The sequence below is a fragment of the Chelonia mydas genome, chromosome 6 (genome assembly GCF_015237465.2).
Source record: "Chelonia mydas isolate rCheMyd1 chromosome 6, rCheMyd1.pri.v2, whole genome shotgun sequence".
Classification (NCBI taxonomy): domain Eukaryota; kingdom Metazoa; phylum Chordata; order Testudines; family Cheloniidae; genus Chelonia; species Chelonia mydas.
Genome location: NC_051246.2, coordinates 119702908 through 119725732, shown reverse-complemented (window position 1 = coordinate 119725732; position 22825 = coordinate 119702908). Strand labels below are relative to the sequence as shown.

The 22825-nt window shown below is 42.1% G+C and overlaps 1 protein-coding gene across 1 annotated transcript in view; it reads left to right on the top strand.

The window, feature by feature from the left end:
• Positions 1 to 22825, top strand: part of PRKCH (protein kinase C eta) — a 169636-nt gene that overhangs the window by 16943 nt on the left and 129868 nt on the right. The window contains exon 2 of the mRNA XM_037901135.2: positions 14770 to 14833. Coding sequence (XP_037757063.1) covers positions 14770 to 14833 — 64 coding nt within the window. The remainder of the gene's footprint in view (positions 1 to 14769; positions 14834 to 22825) is intronic.

Here is a 22825-nt window from a genome sequence, read left to right as displayed (position 1 = left end):
CAGAGGATTGCAACAGTGACAGATTTTCAGATAATACAACTAGAGCAGCATTTTGTAATGTTTAGGAAGAGAGAGGTTTGCATTTATTTTCGAGGAGGAAAGAGTAATTGTACCCCTCAGGCTTTGGGGGATTCTATGGAATCAAAAAGTATATTGTATTCTTTGATATTGCAGGCCCCTTGCAGTTGTAAGGCATTATGGCTTGGCAGATAGGATACTGGCTTGGGTCTCAAGAGACCTAGGTTCTGTTCCTCTGTCTGCTACCAGCCTGCCTGCTGGGTGACCTTAAGCAAGTCTCTTTGCCTCAGTTTCCCTATCTGTAAAATTGGGATTGTGAGATTTGCGTCCTTTGTACTGCACTTTGAGTTCTATGGCTGAAAAGCACAATATCAGAGGTAGATCTTGTTGTTATAACACACTGGGTCTGGAAGCATAGCCTAGGCAAGTGATAATCATAGCTGACATTCATGGTCTCTGCACATATACAAACTGAATAGTTGCCATCCAAGAAATACAATTTGGAATACAATACTGGTAGCTCATGTAGTAACTGCCTGTACCTTTCCTTAAATATTCTGCTAATATTTGGGGAAATTAAATCCACCAGACACTTTTTTGAACAGAGCAGCAGTACTTTTTGCACTGTTTTAAAATGTTTCATTTTAGTTTCCACATCATGTAGCCCCCAGTTTCCTTCCTGCAAGATAAAAGCTTGTAGAGATATGTCTGTCTTGGGGGGTTTTTTTTTTCTCATGCTTATCGCTGTAGGAATGAAACACTATAAATAATTTGACTTCTTCAGTAAACTGAGATATACCATGATAACCTTAATTTTGCTGTAATTAATAAGAAGGTGCTGGGCTTGGCAAAAGCCAGCCAGGTCTCTTAAACGTTACTGGAATAGCACCTCATTAGCTTAAAGGAAGACCTTTCATCTTTCTCCCTGTGGCATTAACAATTTGGGAGACCAAATCTGGGGAATTTGCCGGCTTACATGTTGGTTACTGTAGTTAGTGAATGTTTATTTTCCCAACTGAAGAAAACCTACTGGTCAAAAATGGAGTGGCAGCAATAGACCACAGTGAATTAAATGCGATGGCTGATTAGAAACAGCTGTATAGGCTATTTCTGAGCACTAACAGAGATTTGTATAAAAAGAAATCCCAACAAATTCAAGATTATACCATAACCCTGTAATTGTTACCATAATGGTCTTCCAGAATTTTGTATCAAAGAACAAAGCCACAAAAAGTACTAAGCACCCCAAGGAAATTAAGTAGGATCACAAGAGAAATGTTAGTTTTATATAAGATGTAAACATCTGCAAATAGCCTAGGACTCCATAATCACCTGAGTTACATTCACCAGAGGTAAAGGTGTATAGATCAAGGTCTTATTTCTCCAGTCTTTCCTTGCTATAAATCCATGGGTAGCAATGGCGGCTAACAGGCACAAGATGTCCAACGCCATAGAAGCAACGTCTTGTACCAAAGGCCTTGATACAGTCCTCGTTGCTCAATGTAAGCTTTAAAGTTGTGAGTGACTTCTAGGTTTGCTCAGATGTGCTATTAAAGCTCAATTCAAGCCAAAGGAGAGTGCCTCAAGGCCAAGAACCCTTTTTTATTGCTGCTCCTCCTAGTACTTGTGTCCCTCTTTCTCCATTTATTTCTGCAGTTTCCTCTGGAGCCAAATGAACACGCTTTCTGTTTCTTCCCAGACAGAAAGTCAAAGGGTCAACCCTTCAATGGGGCATGGAGGAAAATAGGCCTTTATTTGGGATGAGCTGTATCTGAGAACTTTGGGTAGCCCTAAACCCAAACTTCATCCACAAACCCATACACTTCCTTCCACGAAATGGTCTGGCACAGGCTTTGCAGTGCTGTTTTAGTACTGAGAAACACCACAAACGTACTTTTTTCTTGTGGTATTTCAATTGTTTCTGTTCTGGAAAGTCTGCCCACATGCCAGTTGTCTGTATTTTCTTTTAATTATTTATTTACTTTATTTAGTTTTTGATTGGAAATAGCGAGTGTAGCAATTTCCTGGTTTTTCTGCCAATGTATACTGAGCTAATCAAGATACATTCCAAAACCAGATAGTCATTTCTGAAACTCTTTGGGGGGGAAACAGGGAAGTGAGCGGGTGTGTGTCTTTTTAATGAAGAGGGGTGAGGTTTCAACAGCTGCACAAGCCATTGGATATTCATGTCTTTCTCTTGTTAAGTGTTGAGTCTCCCTTCCCTTACTAAACAATTAGCGAGCAGAGTTTCTTGACTAACCATCACTGTCTGCAAGAGAAATCAAATTGAGTCTGCCTTTGTCAAAGCCCCTGGAAGTTCTGTCACAAGAACAAATACTCTGGGCCTACTTTCAGACATGTGTGCATGCAATGGCGTGTGCAGTTGTTTTGCAAGCACATTTACAGTGATTGCACATGCAAATGGGGTAATCATATACACATGGTAATAGTGATGGGATGTTTTGGGGTTTCTTTGTGGTAACAGTGTGTGTGAATGTCTGAAAATGGAGCCCTGTATTTGCAAAACTTCAATTCTGTGGTCCTGTGGCTTTTTCAGTTTTCACTCATTTGGAAGTTTTAACAATCCCATGATCCCTATTTGAAAAGAGGAGGAGAAACTGCATATCCAGTGGTGGATTATGCACAGTGGTATTTGATGCGCTTTCTCTCATAACACAATGAGTTCTGATATGAAAAGTTGTATGCAGATTTAGCTCCATTTCCCTGCACAATCACCAAATTCCCATGATCTGATTCACCAGTAGCGCAGAGCAGCCTTATCCCAATCATTCTGTCCACTGAAGATTTCCCCTGCAATGATTTAGAGCCACAATAGCCCATGATATGCCAGCCTCCAGCTGTAGTGTAGTTTGGGAGTATGATTCGGCTCTCTCTGCACCTGGCTGCTATAATGGCCCCTGGGAGCCATTGATGGCTAATGTATTGTTATGAGCTTGGTGAGACCTTGTTATAGGTTGAGTTAAAACCTCATTGAGATTGACGGGTGTGAACTCACCCTTCAATTAACATAGGGGCTTATGCTTCTAGTTAAGATAAAAGGGATGTGTGAACCCGCCCAGGAACTTCGGGTTGAGTATTGTTTTAGGTGGGGCGTACATATGTATATATATGTGCACGTGCTTGTGGGAAGAGTGTTCATACAAAAACTGAGAACGGACAAGAACACAGTGAGAGGAAGAGGGAAGGAGAAGCTTTTAAGCACAGTGTGACCCTGGAAGAAGCTAAAGAGCAAGTGCTTGGTTCCTTCTGCACTGAGACACAGGACTTCGTACATTCTTGTAAATATACAAGACTGCATCAAAGAAAATGCCAGACTCCATCAATTTTTACTTCCAGCTGGAATATCCCTAAAACCCTGTACTTTGACTAATGACCTGGGTCAAAAAAGGGGAACAGAATGTTATAATAACTTTCAGCCAGACAATGCCTTCAAAATTACAGGTGCAAAGATGGTTAAAGCCTCCATTATGTGCAGCCCTCTTCTCTCAGAGCCCCATCCTGTGGGATTTTCCATAGCAGGGGATCGTTTGAGTCAATAGTATGTTAGGCTCATCTGCAGTCTTCTGTCAAATATAAAGTGTGAGGGAGAGCTACATGTTCCATTAGCTGAACATTGATCATTGCTCTTTCCCCAGTTGAATGGTGTAAGAAATGTTTCCCACAGCGGTGTAACTCTGCGCTGCTTGAATTCAGTAGCCACATAGGGCAGGAAGTCGCACTCACTAGCGTGACTGAGCCCAGGCAATAACACCGAATTCTGTGGTAAAACGCCCACCCTGTGTAGTGCTTAAAAAGTTTGATGACGAGACAGCAGGAAGCGTATGTGGCCATCTAACACTTCTCCCCGACATGCCCTTTACCATGAAATCAGAAAAACGCCATTAACTTGAGAGAGTTAAGAGATCCAGGACCAGATTTTCAAAAGAGCTCTTCTTCCCTTTATGCACCTAACTGACTACCAGATTTTCAAAACTCCTCTTCCTGCAGCTCCCAGTATGATGCTTTTGGGCAGATTTTCAAAATTGCTTTGTACCCAACATGCTGCACTCCTTTGAAAATTTGACCCTGTTTGTGGGTGCTGAGCTCTTGTGAAAGTCTGGACCCTTGTTGCCTTACTTCTTGGCCTTTTTTTTTTTTTTTTTTTTTTTTCCACTCAGTGATTCACATTTAGCATGCTCCAGATATAGAAAGGTGATCTCCCCAAAACAGTCTCATCCTTGGTGACAAAAGATGGTTCAGGCGTTAGGGCACTAGCCTAGGGCTCATGAGACCTGGGTGCAAATCCCTGTTCTGCAACAAACTCCTGTGTGCTCTTGGGTGCGTCACTTAGTCTGTCTTTCTAGCTCAGTTCTACATTTGTAAAATGACATTTCCCTACCTAACATGGGTGTTATGAGGATAAATACGTTAAAGACTGTGAGGTACTTAGATACTATGGTAATAAGAATATATGTGCATGATCTACAGTAAGACTGTAGTTTGGGTTTTGATTAGTTTTTCTATTTTTATTTAATCAATTCAGGAATAAGTGGACAATAGTCCCCAAAGAAAGGGACAATAGATATTGATTTTTTTTCATGTACACTCCCTGTGTAGTTTATATTTTCAGAGTACCTAAACCAGATTCTTCTATTAAACCACAATAGGGCATTCTACTACAGAAACAAAAGACCAGTCACAAGGAATTCTAAACGAGGTTCTTTATTCTGGGGTGTGCAGTGCATTAGAGGTGTGGTTTTGCAAAAGCAGTCAGCATTGGCTTAACCCACTTTGACTGAAGTTAGTGGTGAAACTCCCATTTATTTAAATGGGAGGAGAATTAAGGCAATACTTTTCAAAATACTATCTTCAATGTTTTGGTTTATATGTCCCATCAAGTAGGTTTATCAACAAGTGTTTCATGAGAATAGAATGATTTTACCAGAAATCATAAAACCTTACTTGTTTCTTACTTGGGCAAAGGTCCCATTGAAGTCACTAGGATTTTTCCTTGAGTAAAATGGACTAAAAACGTTAGGTTAGTGGTCGGGGTTAGCTATGTTTGATTGTTTTAATGACCCTGTTCATGGTTGGCCTATAGCCTGTAATTTTGTAACTTTACTGAAAAAGAAATCATGCTTTAAGCACCCATCCTGGAACATACATCAGAATGAAGATAAGATATTAGAGCAGTGGCTGGAATAACTGGTTATAGGAGTTACTAAACAGACTAAATTCCTGCTAATATGAATGGGGGTGAAATTCCATTAACTTTACAATGCTATGCAGGTGGCAATGAAGTGGTTACTTTAAGATATTTTATATCCATGGCAAGCTTTGACCGTAACTAAACTCGGAAGGAGGTAAATATTTTTTGAATGCTGATTTCATGATGTCCTTTTATGAGGGCCACAGTTTTGTCATCACATTGGGGATTGAACCAGGGACCTCCAGAGCTGAAAGCATGAGTAGCTACAGTCTGAGCTGAAGCGTCCTGGCTTTTTGGCTGGGGCTGTAACAGACACATTCTCTGTGGACTGGGCACAAAGGGAGAACATGACATGTACTGACCAATGGCTAAGGCCCTTTGTTATCAGCATCTAATGATTTTTTTTTTTATCATGAAAAATCCCCTCCCTACCTTTTTTTAAAGCCAATATTTGGGTTTTACCAATTTTTTTCCACCCACATTTTGGCGCTTTTGGGACCCAAGAATTTTTTGCAGGGGAAGCAGATAAGGCTGTGCTGAAGGGCCAGCAGAGTCCAAAGGGGTCTCTGTCCAAGAGGGGGTGTGAGTCAGTACTCACAGGTTGCAGCCTTCCCTCCTCTTGTGACCTTGGCCCTTCAGTGTGGCCCCATTTGCTTCCTCTCTGCAGTAGGAGAGTGAGAAGGGCAGGGAGCTGCGTCCTGGCAGCCAAGGCTGCCCAACTGCTGCAGGGGGCAGAAGGCTTCTTCACCTGCTAAATGGTGAGTACCCATCCCCATGATTAGCGGGTGCCACACCCCCTTGCCTGGTGCTTTTCGGTTTTGTTTTTTATTGATTCTCTTCCCCCCCCCCCCATTTTAAAAACTTTTAAATAAACCCCCAGAAATTAATAAAAAACCACCAACCCAGCTCAAAACAAATAAAAACCGGAAAAGGGCCTTACTAATGGGTTACACTACCATTTGTGGATGGGGAAGGCAGCAGGTTAATCCATTTTTGTAGGCTTGTTCGCATAACTGCTAATTACATACCCTTTTTCTGGCAAACAAACAGTTTCAGCCTACTGAAGTACTTTAACATTAGAAATGCCATGCCTGCCATATGACAGTCCAGAGAATTCAGTCTCAGACGCTTCATGGGGTGTGCAGCTGTGTCAGTCCTTGAAATTAATGGTGAAAAAAGAATGAGTAATCTAGATGTGTCATGATGGAGGGACAGCCAGGCCAAACCGGAATGGTGGTGTGACCCTGTGCGCCAGGTCACAGCGCCCTGAGTGAGGAGCTGGGCCCAGCCCCGGGAGACAGGAGCAACTGCTGCGGAGTGAGAACTGGGTGAGCTTGTTCTCCAATCCTCCTCCTGTCCCTTCCCCTGGTCTCCTCTTTGCCCCAGGCCTGCAACCCACCTAAAACCTTCCCGGGAAAGACCTGCCATTTGGGAAACACTGTGTTAGGGTGAAAGTCAGAGAGTTGTCCCTATTCATTGAATCTCATTTCTGCGGGAATTTGTATTCGTGGCATAAAGACTATTGAACATTCCTCCTTTGTATTCCAGAGGTTCGGTTTGCTCACATTGCTCTCAGATTTAGACAGAAACTGGCAGACAGATAATGGAAATTAAGGCCTCCATCTAGGTTTTCTCCTCGTCCTTCTTTTCTCAGCCATGGTGAAATATTCATGGAAGAATGCCAAGCTCTGTCTCAAAAGCTGACTGGCAGTACCTGCTCTTCAGGTTTAGTGGATGCTTTGGATGGGTGTTGATGTGTTGCCTGAGAGATTTTCCTCCTTGGAGATTGTTTTCCTAGCCTCTACCTCTGATGATTCATACCTGACTAGTTTCTATTATGTACATGAATATCTGTGACTGAAGAATCCTTCGTTTCGGTCTCTCCGCTTCCTTGTATTAATTGACTTCTAAACTCAGACTTTGGAGAAGAGGCGTTAGTAACTTCTGTCTGATTTTCAGTATAAAGATTTTAATATGAATCTGAGTGATGCCAGTCTCCAACTTTACCTGGAGGTAGTAGGTAAAATACTAATTTGGGGACTGATCCTGTGGGGTGCTGAACACCTTTCTCTCCCACTGAAGTCATTTGGAACTAAGGGCTCTAAGCACCTTCCAAGATTGGGCCTTGTGTGAGTAGCTCTGCTTACAGAATAGGAGTATAAAGCCCTATTTAGTTTTATATAGTGCCTTACTGTCAAAGCAGTATGTTATATTATGGGAGTGAGGTGACACCATAGCTAAACAAGACAGGCCTTAGGTTTCTCAACAGCAGCACACGCAGTACCTTCAAGGCTGTGACTCAGCAAAGCACTCAAGCACATGCTCAACTTTAAGTTACGCCAAGTTAGAATAGGTACTTAAGTGCATTTTGAATCCGGGCCGAAGTGCTGTACTGCACCTCTTTTCATACAGGGGTAATTTGGCCAGGTCACCTGGCATTATCCAGTCCCCATTTTGTAAAGTGGCATAGGATTTTTAATCTCTATCATAGATACTAGAGATGGAAAAGTCCGATAAGTCGGCTAATAATAGGCTGACAGACATTCACCACCCTACCAGTGCCCAGGTTTGTTAACTTTCTGGGAACTCTTCCAAAAAAAAATTTCCCCCTCCCTCCCCCTCTGCCCACAACAATTTGAGGAAGGACTGGATTGAAGATTACAGTGTGGCCAGGTGGGTTTACTGTTTAGTATTATGTGAGCAAGTATTATGTTATGCACATGAATAAGTAATATGATGTTATCATGCAGGCAGTCATATTGCATGTCTTGAGTTTGGTTTGTATTGTATAGTTAATGTTGTGAGGCACGTACAGGTGAGCATAGGAAATCAGTATAAATGGACCGAGAAAATTAAGACTCTTTATTTTTGTAGTTGAGCCAATGCAGGATTATTCCATGTTGTCCATTTCCCACTCTAATTTTAAATGTTCCAAGCGTTGTCCCACCACTTCCCTATGGAAACTATTCTGTAGCCCAATGATCTTGCTGTCAGTGAAATTTCTCTGCTATTCAACCTGAATGCTCTCTCTGAGTGTCCCTTCACTTCTCCTACCTATACCCTCTTGCTTCACCCTAAATAATGCTCCGCACTCCAAAGATCTCTTGTTCATCTCTTGGACAAATTATACGGGGTTCTCCATATGCGTTTCGTCCAGCCCCCAGATTATATTGTTGTGCTTCTTTGTGCTTCCTGGAAATAATTTGTGGAGAGAGATCTGTATCAACTCCACCTTCCCAAAAGAATCTGATTAATCTCATCTGCTCTTGCTTTTAATAATTTCTAAAGTGATAAAACTGTAACTTCTGTTTCCTCCCCTTCCATAAAAATACAATTTAAGCAACTACAATTAACTTTGGGATGAAAAGAAAGAGAACATGAGAAGCAAACTTGGTGTATGGATGGTATTTACCTTTATATTAGTGCGGTTGTTGTAGTTACAGACTTCAATACCAGTTGTAAGGACTGGATCCTAAGTCATGGGAGTCTTGCCTGCACATAGTCCTGGCCTGGTATGCTCTGTAACCAAACATTTGCTGGATGTGGTGGCACCTTCCATGGATCGAGGGACTGTCCCATATCAGCTGCTCCCTTTTGAAGTGCTCAAGTCCAATTATTTAAAAGAACACTGTGGGGGAAAAAAGTCTTATAATAAAAAATGCACATAAACAGTATATGTGTATAGTTCTTTAGTGATTGACAAAATTCTACCAGAACTTCTGTTGGATGAAAAAGGCACATTCCTGGGTCTGGTAAATAAAATGGTGGGGCTAAGTCCAGTAGAATGTTGTAGACTGCTCAGAATATGTTACCTAAGCTGCTTGTGCCTCTCAGTTTACCCTTGCTTTCATAATATCTGTAATATCAGGATGTAAAATATTCTAGGTGTAGCCTCCAACACTCTTGTTTGTATGGGAGCTCACAGTAATCTGAATGCAGTGATTTCCTGCCTTCATCACAGCATGGTGTCATAAGTGTAAAGCACCCTTGAAAATCCTTCTTGAGCAATGCTTCCTTATCCTCTTCTAGGCCAGGGGGCATGTGATTCAAAATCATCTTCAAAAATATTGCTACCATGCACATTCCTTATGTTGTGGGGTTTCTTTTTAGATGTATTAAAATTTGAGTGTTTTGTATGTGAGCATTTTTACTCAAGACAAGGAACTGGAAACACTAGAAAGGGAAGTTTCTCTAACTACATTCTCAAGGTGTGATAATTTATATTCCCTAAGCTCTTCCCCTTTTTTTATTGAAACCCTTTATGGGGTCCAGGAGGAGAGGCAAAGTACAGTTTCTGTATTGCCCTTTGTCCATAGTGTGTACATGCCTTGCATCAAGCTGTGATGATGATGAATTAAATGAGAGCCTGGTCTACATTAGAATAGTTATGGAGGTAAAATTACATTGGTAAGGGGTATGATTTTTTTTTTTTTTAAACTGGTATAGTTATACCACTATAAGCCCTATGGTGGGTGCAGTTATACCAGTGTAAAGGTGCCTTATACTGATATAGTTTACTTCCTGAACTGAAATAAGCTATAACATTATAAACACTTCCATACTGGTATAACTGCATCCATGCTGAATATAGTTAAAGTAGTAAAACTTTCTAGTACAGTTCTTAGGGAACGCCTTTTACCATGCACTGAAAATTACCAGATTTAAGCTCTAGGGCCTATATCGAGGAAGGCATTTACATATGGAATCATAGACATGTAGGACTGGAAGGGACCTCAACATATCATCTAGTCCAGTCCCCTGCACTGAGGCAGGACTCAGTATTATCTAGACCATCCCTGACAGTTGTTTGTTTAACCTGTTCTTAAAGACCTCCAATGATGGAGATTCCACAACCTCCCTAGGCTTAACCACTCTGACAGGAAGTTTTTCCTAATGTCTAACCTAAATCTCCCTTGCTGAAATTTAAGCTCAATGCTTCCTATCCTGTGCTCCTCTTAATAATAATGTGTACTTTGAAAACTGTTTTCATGCCTCCCCTCAGTCTTCTCTTCTCCAGAATAAACAAACCCAGTTTTTTCAGTAGGTCATGTTTTCTAGACCTTTAATCATTTTTGTTGTTGTATTCTGGACTTTCTTCTGTTTGTTCACATCTTTTCCGAAATGTGGTGCCCAGAACTGGACACAGTACTCCTTTTGAGGCCTTATAAGTGCTGAGTAGAGTGGAAGAATTAGTTCTCGTGTCTTGCTTATAACACTCCTGCTAATATATCCCAGAATAATGTTTGCTTTTTTTGCAGCAGTATTACATTGTTGACTCATATTTAGTTTGTGATCCACTATAATCCCCAGATCTTCTTTTGCAGTACTCCTCCTTTCCCATTTTGTATTTGTGCAATTGATTATTCTTTCCTTAGTGTAGTACTTGTCGTTTGTCCTTATTGAATTCCATTATATTTATTTCAGACTATTTCTCTAGTTTGTCAAGATCATTTTGAATTCTAATCCTGTCCTCCAAAGCACTTGCTACACCTCCTAGCTTGGTACTGTCCACAAAATGTATAAGTGTACTCTCTTTGCCATTATCCAAATAATTTATGAAGATACTGAATAGAACTAGACGGAGGACAGATTTCTATGGTGTCCCACTCGATATGCCCTTCCAGCTTGACTGTGAACCATAGATAACTACGTTCTAAATACAGTTTTCCAACCAGTTGTGCACCCACCTTATAGTAGGTTCATCTAGGCTATATTTATGTAGTTTGTTTATGAGGTCATGTGAGACAGTAGCGAAAGCCTTACTTGTGCACAGAGTTATGCATGTGAATAGGCTGATTGACTTAAATGGGATGACTTCAGTGTGGCTGTTGATGTACTTAAAATTAATTCTATGCCTTTCTGGATTGGAGCCTCAGCGAGCAGATTCCACAGGCATTAGTTTTCTCCCGAGTATGCCTCATCATAGAGAGTTCAGTTCTAGGAGTCAAGAGCAGGAGCATCCCATGAGATTTGAACCGCTGTGACCGGACAGCTTGTCTGTCCATGTCAGGTCTCAGGCAGACTCCTTGGAATGTCGGGCTGGAGATGGATGTTAATATTCCAATTTCCTCTGTTATTTCCCCTACTTAAAGTTTATAGTTTGTTTTCACCTCTTTCCATGTACCTCTGATTTCGTTCAAATGATGAATGTTATATGGGATTCTTCACAATCTTGTGAAAGGTCACCTTTAAAAAACAGCATTGCAAGTCAAAAATCCAAATTGTTATTGACAATCTGATGTTTTTAATCGTTTCCTTTCACTGTAACAATTTCTTTAGTGAAACCTGAAGTACAATGTATTTTAAGGTCAGAAGAGACTATTAGGATCATCTAGTTGGATCTCCTGAATAACACAGGCCACAGATTACACCCAGCAATTCCTGCATATAGCCCCATGGCTTGGTGTTGAACTAGAGCATATCTCTGGTATACAGTGCCTGGCACTCTGGATTGGGGCCTTGTGGTGCTACTGCAAAAATAATTTAAGAACTATATGATGGGGGATGAACATTATATATTTCCAGAACTCACCAGGATGTGCCATGAGAGAGTCTCAATTACAGCTAGGCCCCTCCCCATTTCAGGCTCTTGCTGGGAGAAAAAACAGGGACGTTCTATGACCATGGCTGCTAAATCCTTTTACTGGATTTGACTATCCTTCAACTTTAGAATGGGGAGAAGTTTGGGGCTCTTTGATGTGGTAGAATGTCTCCTGCTGTATCTTTAAAATGAGTGATCGCGCCAATCTCCTAAAGCTGCATAGTACCTTGGCCGCACAAACCATATTTAAAGTGGAGTGCAAAGACACAAAGAGCTCATGCAGAAGGTGTTCCAAACTTCATGTTTGGTGCTTTTGTTCTGTATGAAATACTATGTAAGGTCCATTGAAAATATATATAGGGCTAAATCCTGCAGTCTTTACTTGGGCAGAACTCTAGCGGAAGGACTAAGGCCTACTATTAAATTTCAAGAAGAGAAACAGGGAATGTTCCTCTTCTTGGATGTGGAAGTGAAAGACTGAGGCATCTTCACCTAATGAAATTAGCAGAAAAACAATACATAGTGACAGATTTTGCATTTTAGATTTTATGTTTGAAGACCCACTTAGCTCATTTTCAAGATAAAATGAAGAATTTATCCACAGAAGCTTGACCTGTCTGTTCCCAAAGGCCCATAACTCAGTTTTATTTATTTTAAACAAACTATTTAGGACAGTTGAAAGAGTGCATAGAAACCCAGTAAGATGGGAATTTAGGTCCACGGGGACGTGACATCGTGGGAAGCGTAGTCTAGCCAGGGAGCTGATCTCATAGGAGAGAATGGAGGCACATGTGAGACAGTGGTAGCTAAGGCAGATGCATCGGTTAATGTCGACTCAAACTGACACATTCAGCTTAGATTTTCCCAGCTGAGGGTGTGGGGAAGGGTGGGATTCAGCATAATTGACACATTTTCCATCCAAAAAACCCTTCAGTAGAAAATTCCCAAGCAACTCTGGTTAAGCTATTGTCAGGAAACAATGAGTTTCCTTGTCTTTTATTCCTTGTATGCATGTACCTGTCATTCTTTTTGTCTGTAGAGCACAATGAACTGCTGTTGGGCTGTATAAATAACCATTGTATGCTAGCTCTCATCCTTTCTTTCACCCTCACTTTGCTCTTTTCCTCCTTTGTGGTGTCTCATATTCACTCGCTTGCACTTCTGAGTGAGAATTTTAAAAGTATTGATTATTTCTCTATACTGGTGCCAAGATCTGGGGCATGAGAGAGGTGTGAGAATGGTGCACTTTACTGTCCCTTCCAGAATATCATTTGCTTCTTGCTTTTCTTAGTCCAGCTGTAATTAGCCTCCCTGGTAGTGGTGCTGCACCATTTCTTGGATAGTGCTAACAGAAAGTGCTAATTAATATTAACAACACAACTCAATAGAGGGGCTGACTTATCCAACACTTCTCCCATTTATAGCTGTGGGGACCACCTCTCCTACCGTTCATGGTCATGCAGCACTTATATAGTTCCTACAGCAACTGTTTAAATGCAAGGTGAACCTATTTTTAAACTGCATTTTATTGCAGTTCAGCAGCTGGAGATAACGAGTAGTAGCTAGCAGCACATGATGAGCTAGAGTTCTGTGAACCGCTTGCGGCTGTCCTCCAGACCACCCGCCAATGGTCCTCAGACCGCAGTTTGGGAACAACCATACTATTCTGTCTTCTATTCAGGCTGTTACTGCATGACCATCACTATGGTATCTGAGCGCTTTCCAAGCGTGCCTCAAATGACGTGTGTCATGCCGGTTCATCCTTCTTTCTCTCTCCCTCTCTCCAGGGGGAAGGTTTTGTGCAGATTTTCTTTATTGGCTGGTGTGCATTGTGTTTATATTGACGAAGTTGAAAATATGCATTTGGCACTTGGAGCAGAAGTGGTGAATTTGGGGGTACTTTTAAAATCCTATGGGATTTGGTCTCACAGTCTTGACCCAACCCCTGAAAACACATTGTTCTACTAGACAGTATATCAGTCCCACCTACATTTGCACAGCAAGGTGTATTTAAAACATGTCGGTCCTAGGTGTTAAACTTTGTTATCTAACGGTGGCGTTAGTGGCTTGTTAAATAATTTTTTTTCCCATCTAAAACAAGTTAAGACAAGCACAAAGACAGCTGGAAATTTATCGTGTTTAGTCATTCCTCCTGGGAGCTCTGTTTTCAGAATTTTTCTTCTGCAAAGATTATCCATACACACCTGGTGTGAAGCTTGTCTTTAAATTAGCAAGGATAAAATTAGCAGAGACTTTTTATAGGTACCATGTGGCAGGCTGACTTGAACATCAGTAATTTTTAGCAAGGCTGTAATAAATGAGGTGAACTTTCAAGAAATGTTTCAAAATAAAAAATTCCTTGGCTCCTTCAGCTGGAAGGTAATGGCCTTCAGCTTGATCATCATTGGAGATTGAACCTGGGACCTCCAGAACTGTTTCATGTGGCCATCTGTAGATTGAGTTAAAGGACAGCATACCCTGGCTGGCCCAGGGTAAGAGACTCCTAAAGTCTGTGGATCAGGCACAGATGGGGGCTTATGTTATACGCAGCACTGATGTTTTTCCAGTGACTCTAAAACAAGCACAATATGAGATAATAGGGGACTAAATGAACAAACTTTTTTAATTCACCAGACTAACAGCGATACACCTTGTAGGTTCCATTCTGTCCTGATAACCTAGGGGCTTATTACCACTGAATCTGCCTGACAAATTATAATAATATTAGATTCTATTGATTATTTCACTCACATATTTTAATGCAAGAATGAGACTGTTCAACACACTGGATTGTTAAAGAATTAAGAACCAGATTCTCCCTCCCGCACCGAGGTGGTGAGCAATTGGAGCAGAGGGTACTCTATATTTCTGAAAATCAGGTCTAAAGGAGCATAACTTACACAACTTTACATGTTTCTCAAGTATTGGATTAATTTAACATGCAAAGAGAAGACTTTATTCTGAAGCATACTTTCTCCTCCTGTCCCCCAATCTTTTTCAGGTGGATCTGGAGCCAGAAGGAAAAGTGTTTGTGGTAATCACTCTTACAGGTAGCTTCACTGAAGGTAAGAGAAATATTTTGGCATGTTTTCAAAGACGTTTTTAAATCCATCATTGCTTAAGTTTAAGCTGTCACTCGCTAATGTACTGTAAATATTATGGATCATAGTATTTTTCATGTAAAACTCACATACCGCTGAACACTTTATGAGTAACAAAGGTACTCTTGAAGAGACTCTTATGGACTGCTTATTCTGTATACAACATGGGCCTTTATCATTGTGATCTCGGACCAAGTGAGCTGATTCGTGCCTGATGTGGTTCATTTCTCCCAGGTTATCCTTCAAACTGATAGTTTCATTCACTTGAAATTTCCAGGTGAGTACCTTTGACGGGGTGTGCCAAATATATAAATTTCTTCCTGATAATCTTCATTCCATAATTTCATCCATCTACTTCACAAGTGTTCTATTTCAAGAAAGACACATAATAGCAGACATCTATACGCTTCTCAGTGCAAAAGTTGCCTTTAAAAAATATTCTTCATTTGTTCTTTCCCTTCTGATTTAAATTTACTTCTATGACTACCCCTTTTGTGAAATGTTTTCAACTTTCCAGTTGTTTGTTCTGATAACAATTAAAGCATGCTCGGGTATGTGTTTGAGCACAGATGACTGCTTTGCTACAGGAAGCCATGAAAGCTGGAATGCCTGCTTGGAAAAGACAAAACAGCTTTTTTCCAGCACACACGTGTGCTTAAGTCGCATTGACTTCAATAAAGTGGAAATGTGAAGGGTATGGAGCTGATCTGTAATAATTTATTAATATTTTATGTGAGGTGGTTATGGGATAGTAAATGTGTGGGCGGATTGGTTTATTGGGATGTTTACTATATGCATACACTGGTTTGGTTTAGTTTAGTTCAGTAGCAGGGCTGTTTGGAAGGCAACATAATAGCTCCAAATAAATAACCTCCCACTAAACATGTTTTGGGTCCTTGACAGACAGTGTCTGAGCTATTAGCTGGGAAGATTCTACTTCCAGGTGCCAACCAAGTTCCAAGACTTGTTTCCTCAGTGCTCAGAAGGATTGTAAACAGTCACCTGTCCAGAGTAGGGTTGCCAATTTTAATTGGACGTATTCCTGGAGGTTTCTTCGATTAACATAATCTAACCTTTTATTACAATCTTTAATTCCTAGAGACTCCAGGTCAATCCTAGTCCAGAGGCAGGGGCAGCTGTCAGGCAGCTATTCCCAGGGGAGCAGACACAGACACCTGGGTGGGGGTGTGAAGCCCTTAGGCCTTCCTAAACTAACAGAGGGAATGGTTAGCTTTGGGGAAGACAGACATGGGTGTAGGCAGTGAGGAGATGCTGGAAGATCCTTATGTGTTTTGTATCTGGAAGACTCTTCCCAGTGAAAAGGATTAGGAGCTGTTTTGAGAGGAACGCTGAGCTTAATGTTGGTATTTAGATGGTCCTACTGTTCTAGGTGCTCTGTGACTCTGCACTCTGTAGGACTCCAAAGGATGCATGGCTGCTGACCCTGGGTCCCGTCCAGTTCCCGATAAAGTCAATGGAAGGATTCCCATTTACTTCAATGGGAGCTGGAGTGGGACTCATAATTTTGCTAAATAGTCTTTCAGTATCTGGCACAGGTGTTCTATTCTGTTTCTTTATTGAGACTCTGCTTTTCTCCTACTGTCCGTACATTTGCAGAGTCCCACAAAGATCTGCTGGTTTTGGTCCTGGTTTTGGTTTGAAAATCCACATACTACTTCTCAGTGGTGTCATTTGCATTTGGCTTTTTTCTGGTGTCCCTGTTCACTAAGCCATGTGTTATTCCAGACCTTGGTCTATGCCACCTGTGAAATTATCTCATTATGTTTATTGTACTTGATTCAGTTTCCCCCCTGCCCCCAGCAGTGCCAGAGTGGGAATTCACTTCCAGGATTAGGAATGGGGTGGTAGCTCTGCCATTCTTTGCCAGAGAAGGGAAATTTAAACACAGAAGCTGCTCAGAAGATGTGCTGATTCTGCACATCACCAGGGTGCTCTGGTCCCACCTCATCCCTAGCCGCCCCCTCCCACTTTGTGGGCTGTGCCAGGTGGCTCCAGCCCTTGATAGGAGTGGGAGTTGTTCACAGCTTGCACCTGTGGGTGGGCCTTGTGGGCCTCACAGCCTGTCTTCTCCCTGTGGAAGTCAAGGATCCAGGCCGTGAACCTGACCCACTATTGATAATCTTCTCTTAGTGGATTTGACTTTAATGAGGTATCTCATCTGCAACAAATTATTTATAAGTGAATTCATCACTTGTCACAGGGGCCGGGTGTCCCTGGAAGATCATATATCAAAGAGCTACAGCACAAGTAGCAGAGTAAGCTTCCCTTTGTATCTCAGTTCCATCCCTTCAGTGTGTCCCAGCCTTCACCTGAAGAGACAGCTTTGTCCTCCTGTCCAGTTATTCATTGTTTATAGAGCTCCAGCATTGCGCCAAGTGTCCGGGGCAAAATTTTCAAAAGCATTTAAGTCTCATTTTCAAAAGCGACATAGGCATTTCGAACCCTAGACTCATTGAGACTTAGGAGCCTGAGTCACTTTTAAATATGGGACTTAGGGTTCTAAATTACTTGATCACTTTGAATATGTTACCCCTCTATCAGTTATTTCACCTCTGTGAGTCTGCTAACAAGAGTGCCACGTCTGAGTGCTGCGATGCAGATGCCTGTCTGCTAGGAGTCTGTCAAGTCACAGGTGACAGAAAAAATTTTCAGTCGGTGATTTAAAAATGAAAATTTCCATATCCCTGTCAGAGACTGACTGGCCCTTAAAAGGAGTTGGCCCCAGCCCTAGCCCCATCCCTGACTTATCAGCTGCCTCCCAGCTGCAGGAGGGCCTACAGAGTGTAATCCTGCAGGGAGCAGGCTAGGAAGGAGAAGGAGGCTTGCCTTAACACCCAGCCAGATGGCCTACAGAGACTAACTTTGTAGGGAATGGATGGGGCCTCTGTGGAAGACCCCGGGTCAGGGGAAAGGACATTACTGCGATGTTGAACTTGTGTCAAATCACTTTATTTTGAAGAACTAAAACAAAAGCCCTGAAGAAAAAGGGAGTGCAATCCTGTGGCTGTTTCAGGCCTGCTAAGGTCCATGACCCAGAGGCCATGAATCACTGAGGCTCACCAGATAGAGAGGCTGCCTGTTTAGCCATCTTTGGATGCAACTCTGTAGGTAACAGGGATGAGGGAGAGGGAAAGAGTTGTGTCCAAAGTTGCCATGTGAAATGGAGCTAACAGCTCCACTACGGAGATAGTTTGTGTCTCTGGCTTTATAGCTTACTAGAAGTGAGCCCAGGCCAGGTATGTCAGATTGGGACTTTCACTGTCAAGGCTTGATCTCTCTAGAGACTTGGGACTTGGCAGGAGGAGTCAGATGGCATGGGATGTGAATGAAGGGGACAGAGAAGCCATGATGAGGTACTGCGAAGAGCTGTAGCCAGGAGCCAGATAGGGTGAGTGGGCAGGAAGGCCAGTAGCGGGGGTTGTAGCATGGGAGAATGGAAGTACCTTGTGGATCTGTGCAGTTTCATGGTCTTTTGTTTGTGAAGCTTAGTTAAGTAATGAAACATAAGGTAAGCAACTCTTTGGCCTTGTCTAGATTAGTATTTAAAGATGTGATAACAACATCACATCACATCTTTAAATCCTAGTCAAGACGTGCCCTTTTTGTTTAGGTGTAAAATTTGAATGTGCCCTAGGCCTGAGTTGTTGTTGTTACCTGGTCAATTTCGGGCACCCTGCCTACCCAGAGCTCAAGGCGTGACCTGGTCAATTTCGGGCACCCTGCCTACCCAGAGCTCAAGGTGTGACCTGGGCAATTTCAGGCACCCTGCCTACCCAGAGCTCAAGGTGTGACCTGGTCAATTTCAGGCTCCCCGCCTACCCAGGGCCTAAGGTGTGACCTGGTCAGTTTCGGGCACCCCGCCTACCCAGGCACCAAGGTGTGACCTGGTCAATTTCGGGCACCCCGCCTGCACGCTACCGAGGGTTTAAGGCATGACCCAATCAATTTAGGCACCCCCACCCTTTCCTTTCAGAGGGCTCAGTGTGTAAGGCACCTATCCTTACCCACGGGGCTCAGGAAGAAACCTGGTCAATTTAAGTACCCGCCCTTTTCCTCGGGGCTCTATGGGTCTGCGGAACCTTTTCCCAGTGAAAGAGCCTTACACAGTTGTGCTCTAAACATCTATTTATTAGCAACACACACAGAATACATCTACTAAGCAAATCTTTTATGCTCACCACTTCCACTGTACAAATTTCACCCAATGGCCAGTCAGGATTAATTCATCTGTGGGTTCCCGGTGATGCCTCTGGACGTCACGGTCGTGCAGAGGGGTCAGAGTTCCAGTAGCTTGATGTTGAGCTGCAGTCTGGAAATGGTTCCCAAAGAGCATTGTTTTTTATTTACATCGTATAGGTAAAACTAGCTCCCTCCTTCAATTTACTAAACCTGTCACACTCTTTCACGCTCCTAAATAACAAAAATGTTAACCAATTACACACTGGCATCTATGTGTCCTTCCTGCCCAAGTTCTTTACATTTTATTTTTCATGCCCAAATTGTAACTTAATTGTGACCTTTATTTGTACACATGGTCAGCATAAAGCTCAGGTCTGAGCTTATTTTACCATTTGTTGAGTCTCTTTGTGTATTCTCCCTAATTTCCCAGCATCTTTACAACCTTGGTGGGTATAACTCTCGTTAGGGACATTCCTGGGGTGGGGGTGCTTTATCAGCAGCAGAACATTCCTTTTTTCGATTTTAGTGGTGAACTCCCTGAGTTTCACCCAAGGCTGGTTTAATATGGGGTTGATTAGGTCTCAGGTGCGTGTGTTTTCTCTCTCTCTCACACACAGTCTGGAGTCTGTGGGGACTGTGGTTCTTTAGTTGCAGGGAGCCAGCGTTTCTAAAAGTGCATTTAAAAATGTTTAATCTTCAAAAATCAGTAAAAAAACAAAACGGGGGGGGGGGAGGCGGTTAGGGTGAATTGTTCAGGTTCTAAACACCTCCAGAGTGGTACTACGCCTGGGGAGGCTTGATATACTGGTTCAAACTGGATTTCCCAGAGACCCTCAACAAACAAAGGACTTTTGGCTAAAAGGGCTGCATTTAAACTGACTAAGGGCCTTCTTTCTAAGCCAGCAGACAGGCAGGACTTTCTCTCCAAAGGCCCCAATCCTTTGAGAAGGGTTGGAAAGGGCACCATAAGACTGATAGATGATCTCTAGTAAGATTTTAGCCTGTATAGGAACCTTTATTGTTTTTTACAAGTATTCCATGTAATGCTTTCCCCTTAAGAATAAAGGTGCTTGCTTAGAAAGAGCCGGGTGATAACTTGTAACTGCTGGCAATATGCTGTTCAGAGCCCTTGGAGAGAAAGCAAGGCACAGGGTCTGGCCTTTAGTCAGACTAGCTTGCTGGGGATATCGCAGTGTAGGGCAGGCAGCTTCACAGCCTTAAAACCCCAGTCAGCAGGAAGAGAGACATGGATCTCTGCCCAAGAGAGGTGATGGCTGGGAGGTAGAAACCTTAAGTGGGTGCCCTCGAGTGACAACGGAGGGAGAATACATGTTCAGTTATCCTGAATCTGTGACACATACCTCACAATGGTGTTGTGCGGATAAATCCCTCCCTGTATTAATGACCCTCTTTTAGCCCTAGTGTTACTACTTTATTCTCAGACCCTATTTCCTTCACTGGACAACCCATTGATATTATTTAGTAGGGATTTGGTGGAAGGATATTCTTCAGTCAACTCCAAGTGGATGCTACTGAATATTAATTTAACTGAACGGCATCCTTGTTTTTCTCTGAAGACTTCCTTACTTCCTCAAAGGGAAGCTCCTGTGAGGATGGCTCATCTTTCTTCCAGCACTGGCTTGCTGTTCTGAGACATGGAAATATGCCAGTTACTTGGGTTAAAAGTACACATCATTTTTGTTAGGGGGGGAAAATGGTGCCATAGGAAGAGAGAAAAAGTGACTTTGAGGATACTTTAGCCATGGTCTCTCTCTGTTTTCTAGCTGCGTTGAGTAAATGTGCTCGTATCTCTGTGCAAAACAGGATTTGACAAAAATTGTTTTGCTCTCTCTGCTTATTATTCTGTACAGACTCCCCTCCTATTCAGCTTGTATTTCCTGTGTGAACCCACCAAAACAGAAATAATTAACCTCTCTACCTCAGACTGTGATCACCACATGCTTGACACACACATGTTACTGACCGAGTTCCTGCTAGTGCTGCGAACATTGCACAAAGCAACCAACTGCAGTTTGTTGCTGCAATTAATACTCTATTGTGGTGGAAAGAAACACCAGCTTTTTCTTTTTTTAAAAAAATATCTATTTCACAGTCCTTTTTCATCTTTTCATGTAGTTGTAGGTCAAGATTTTCAGACGAGGCTAGTGATTTCGTGTGCCTCCGTTTTTGGGTGTCCAACTTGAGACACTTCAAAGAGTCTTGGTTTTTCCAAAGGGTTGTGCTCAGCACTTTCTGAAAATCAAGTCCTTTTAAAGGCGAACACCCAAAATCACTACTTACTTTTGAAAATAGTGATCATCAGTGCTCTTTCATTTAACATTATATTTTTTATTATTAGTTTTTTTTGAATGGGCTTTTAATACTTAGTTTTTTGGTTGTTTTCTCCCTACTACTTCATAGTGGATGGCTTCTGCTGGAAGCCAATTAATGCCCATTCTATCTCCAATACATGAACATGAAGCATACCTTGTGGAGCCCTTGTCTTTAGTAGCATGACGTAGGGACACTTTGTACACAGGACTTAGATGGAGGAGGTACCTTGTCATGAGAAAATGGCTCTCTCTCAGCAGTGTCTTATGACTGGGGAAGACCCATCTGAATATTGGTTTAAAGGCAATCACTTTTGTGCCTTTTTTGTTACAGCTCCCTAGGCATTGTGTGATCACTCTTAGATCATCCATAAATTTCCAACCCTGACTATGTTTTAAATCCCTTTTAAAAATCCACTTCTGCTTTAAGTCCCTCTGAAACACTCTGTGCTGTCTACAATGAATCTAATTAACAGTATAAAATTCCCTAATTATTTTCCCCTTCTCCTAACCTCTGTCTGCTTGTGGTCTGTCTGTCCTTATACTATCAAGTATCAGAGGGGTAGCCGTGTTAGTCTGGATCTGTAAAAGCTGCAAAGAGTCGTGTGGCACCTTATAGACTAACAGACGTATTGGAGCATAAACTTTCGTGGGTGAATACAAGGTTAGCTCAATCAGGGAGGATGAGGCCCTCTTCTAGCAGTTGAGGTGTGAACACCAAGGAAGGAGAAACTGTTTTTGTAGTTGGCTAGCCATTCACAGTCTTTGTTAGAAGAGGGCCTCATCCTCCCTGATTGAACTAACCTCGTTATCCCTAGCCTGATTCTTGCTTGCATATTTATACCTGCCTCTGGAAATTTCCACTACATACATCTGAAGAAGTGGGTATTCACTCATGAAAGCTTATGCTCCAATATGTCTTAGTCTATAATGTGCCACAGGACTCTTTGTCCTTATACTGTGAGCTCTCCAGGGAATGGACTGTCCCTTCCTCAGTGTCTGTAAAGCACCTAGCACATCCTGCTGCTGCCACAGACAAATATGCTGTATAGCCATGAGACATTACTGATATAGTTCCATACTCTAATCACTCTTTATAGTCCCCAGCAGTTGTTTGATATTGTGCCTTTTATGGAGCTTCACTCAGATTCCTTTCTTAGTCTGTGTGAAATGTGGCACTCTTCTTCAGATAAGATGAGTGATACACAGAGTTTGTGCAATTTACGCAATTTACATTAGTGGTTTTGCAGCTCTGTCAGTGCCCTCTGCAGGTATTCTGTGAATCAGCCATGATTCAGAATGAATAGAGATGAACTATAAATTAAGACCTGCCATCTATTTCCTGTTCCCATCCCTTATTCTACTGAATACTGACTTGGTTGTAAAAGGGGAAATCAGTAATTTTTATACGGTAGAAAGACCCACA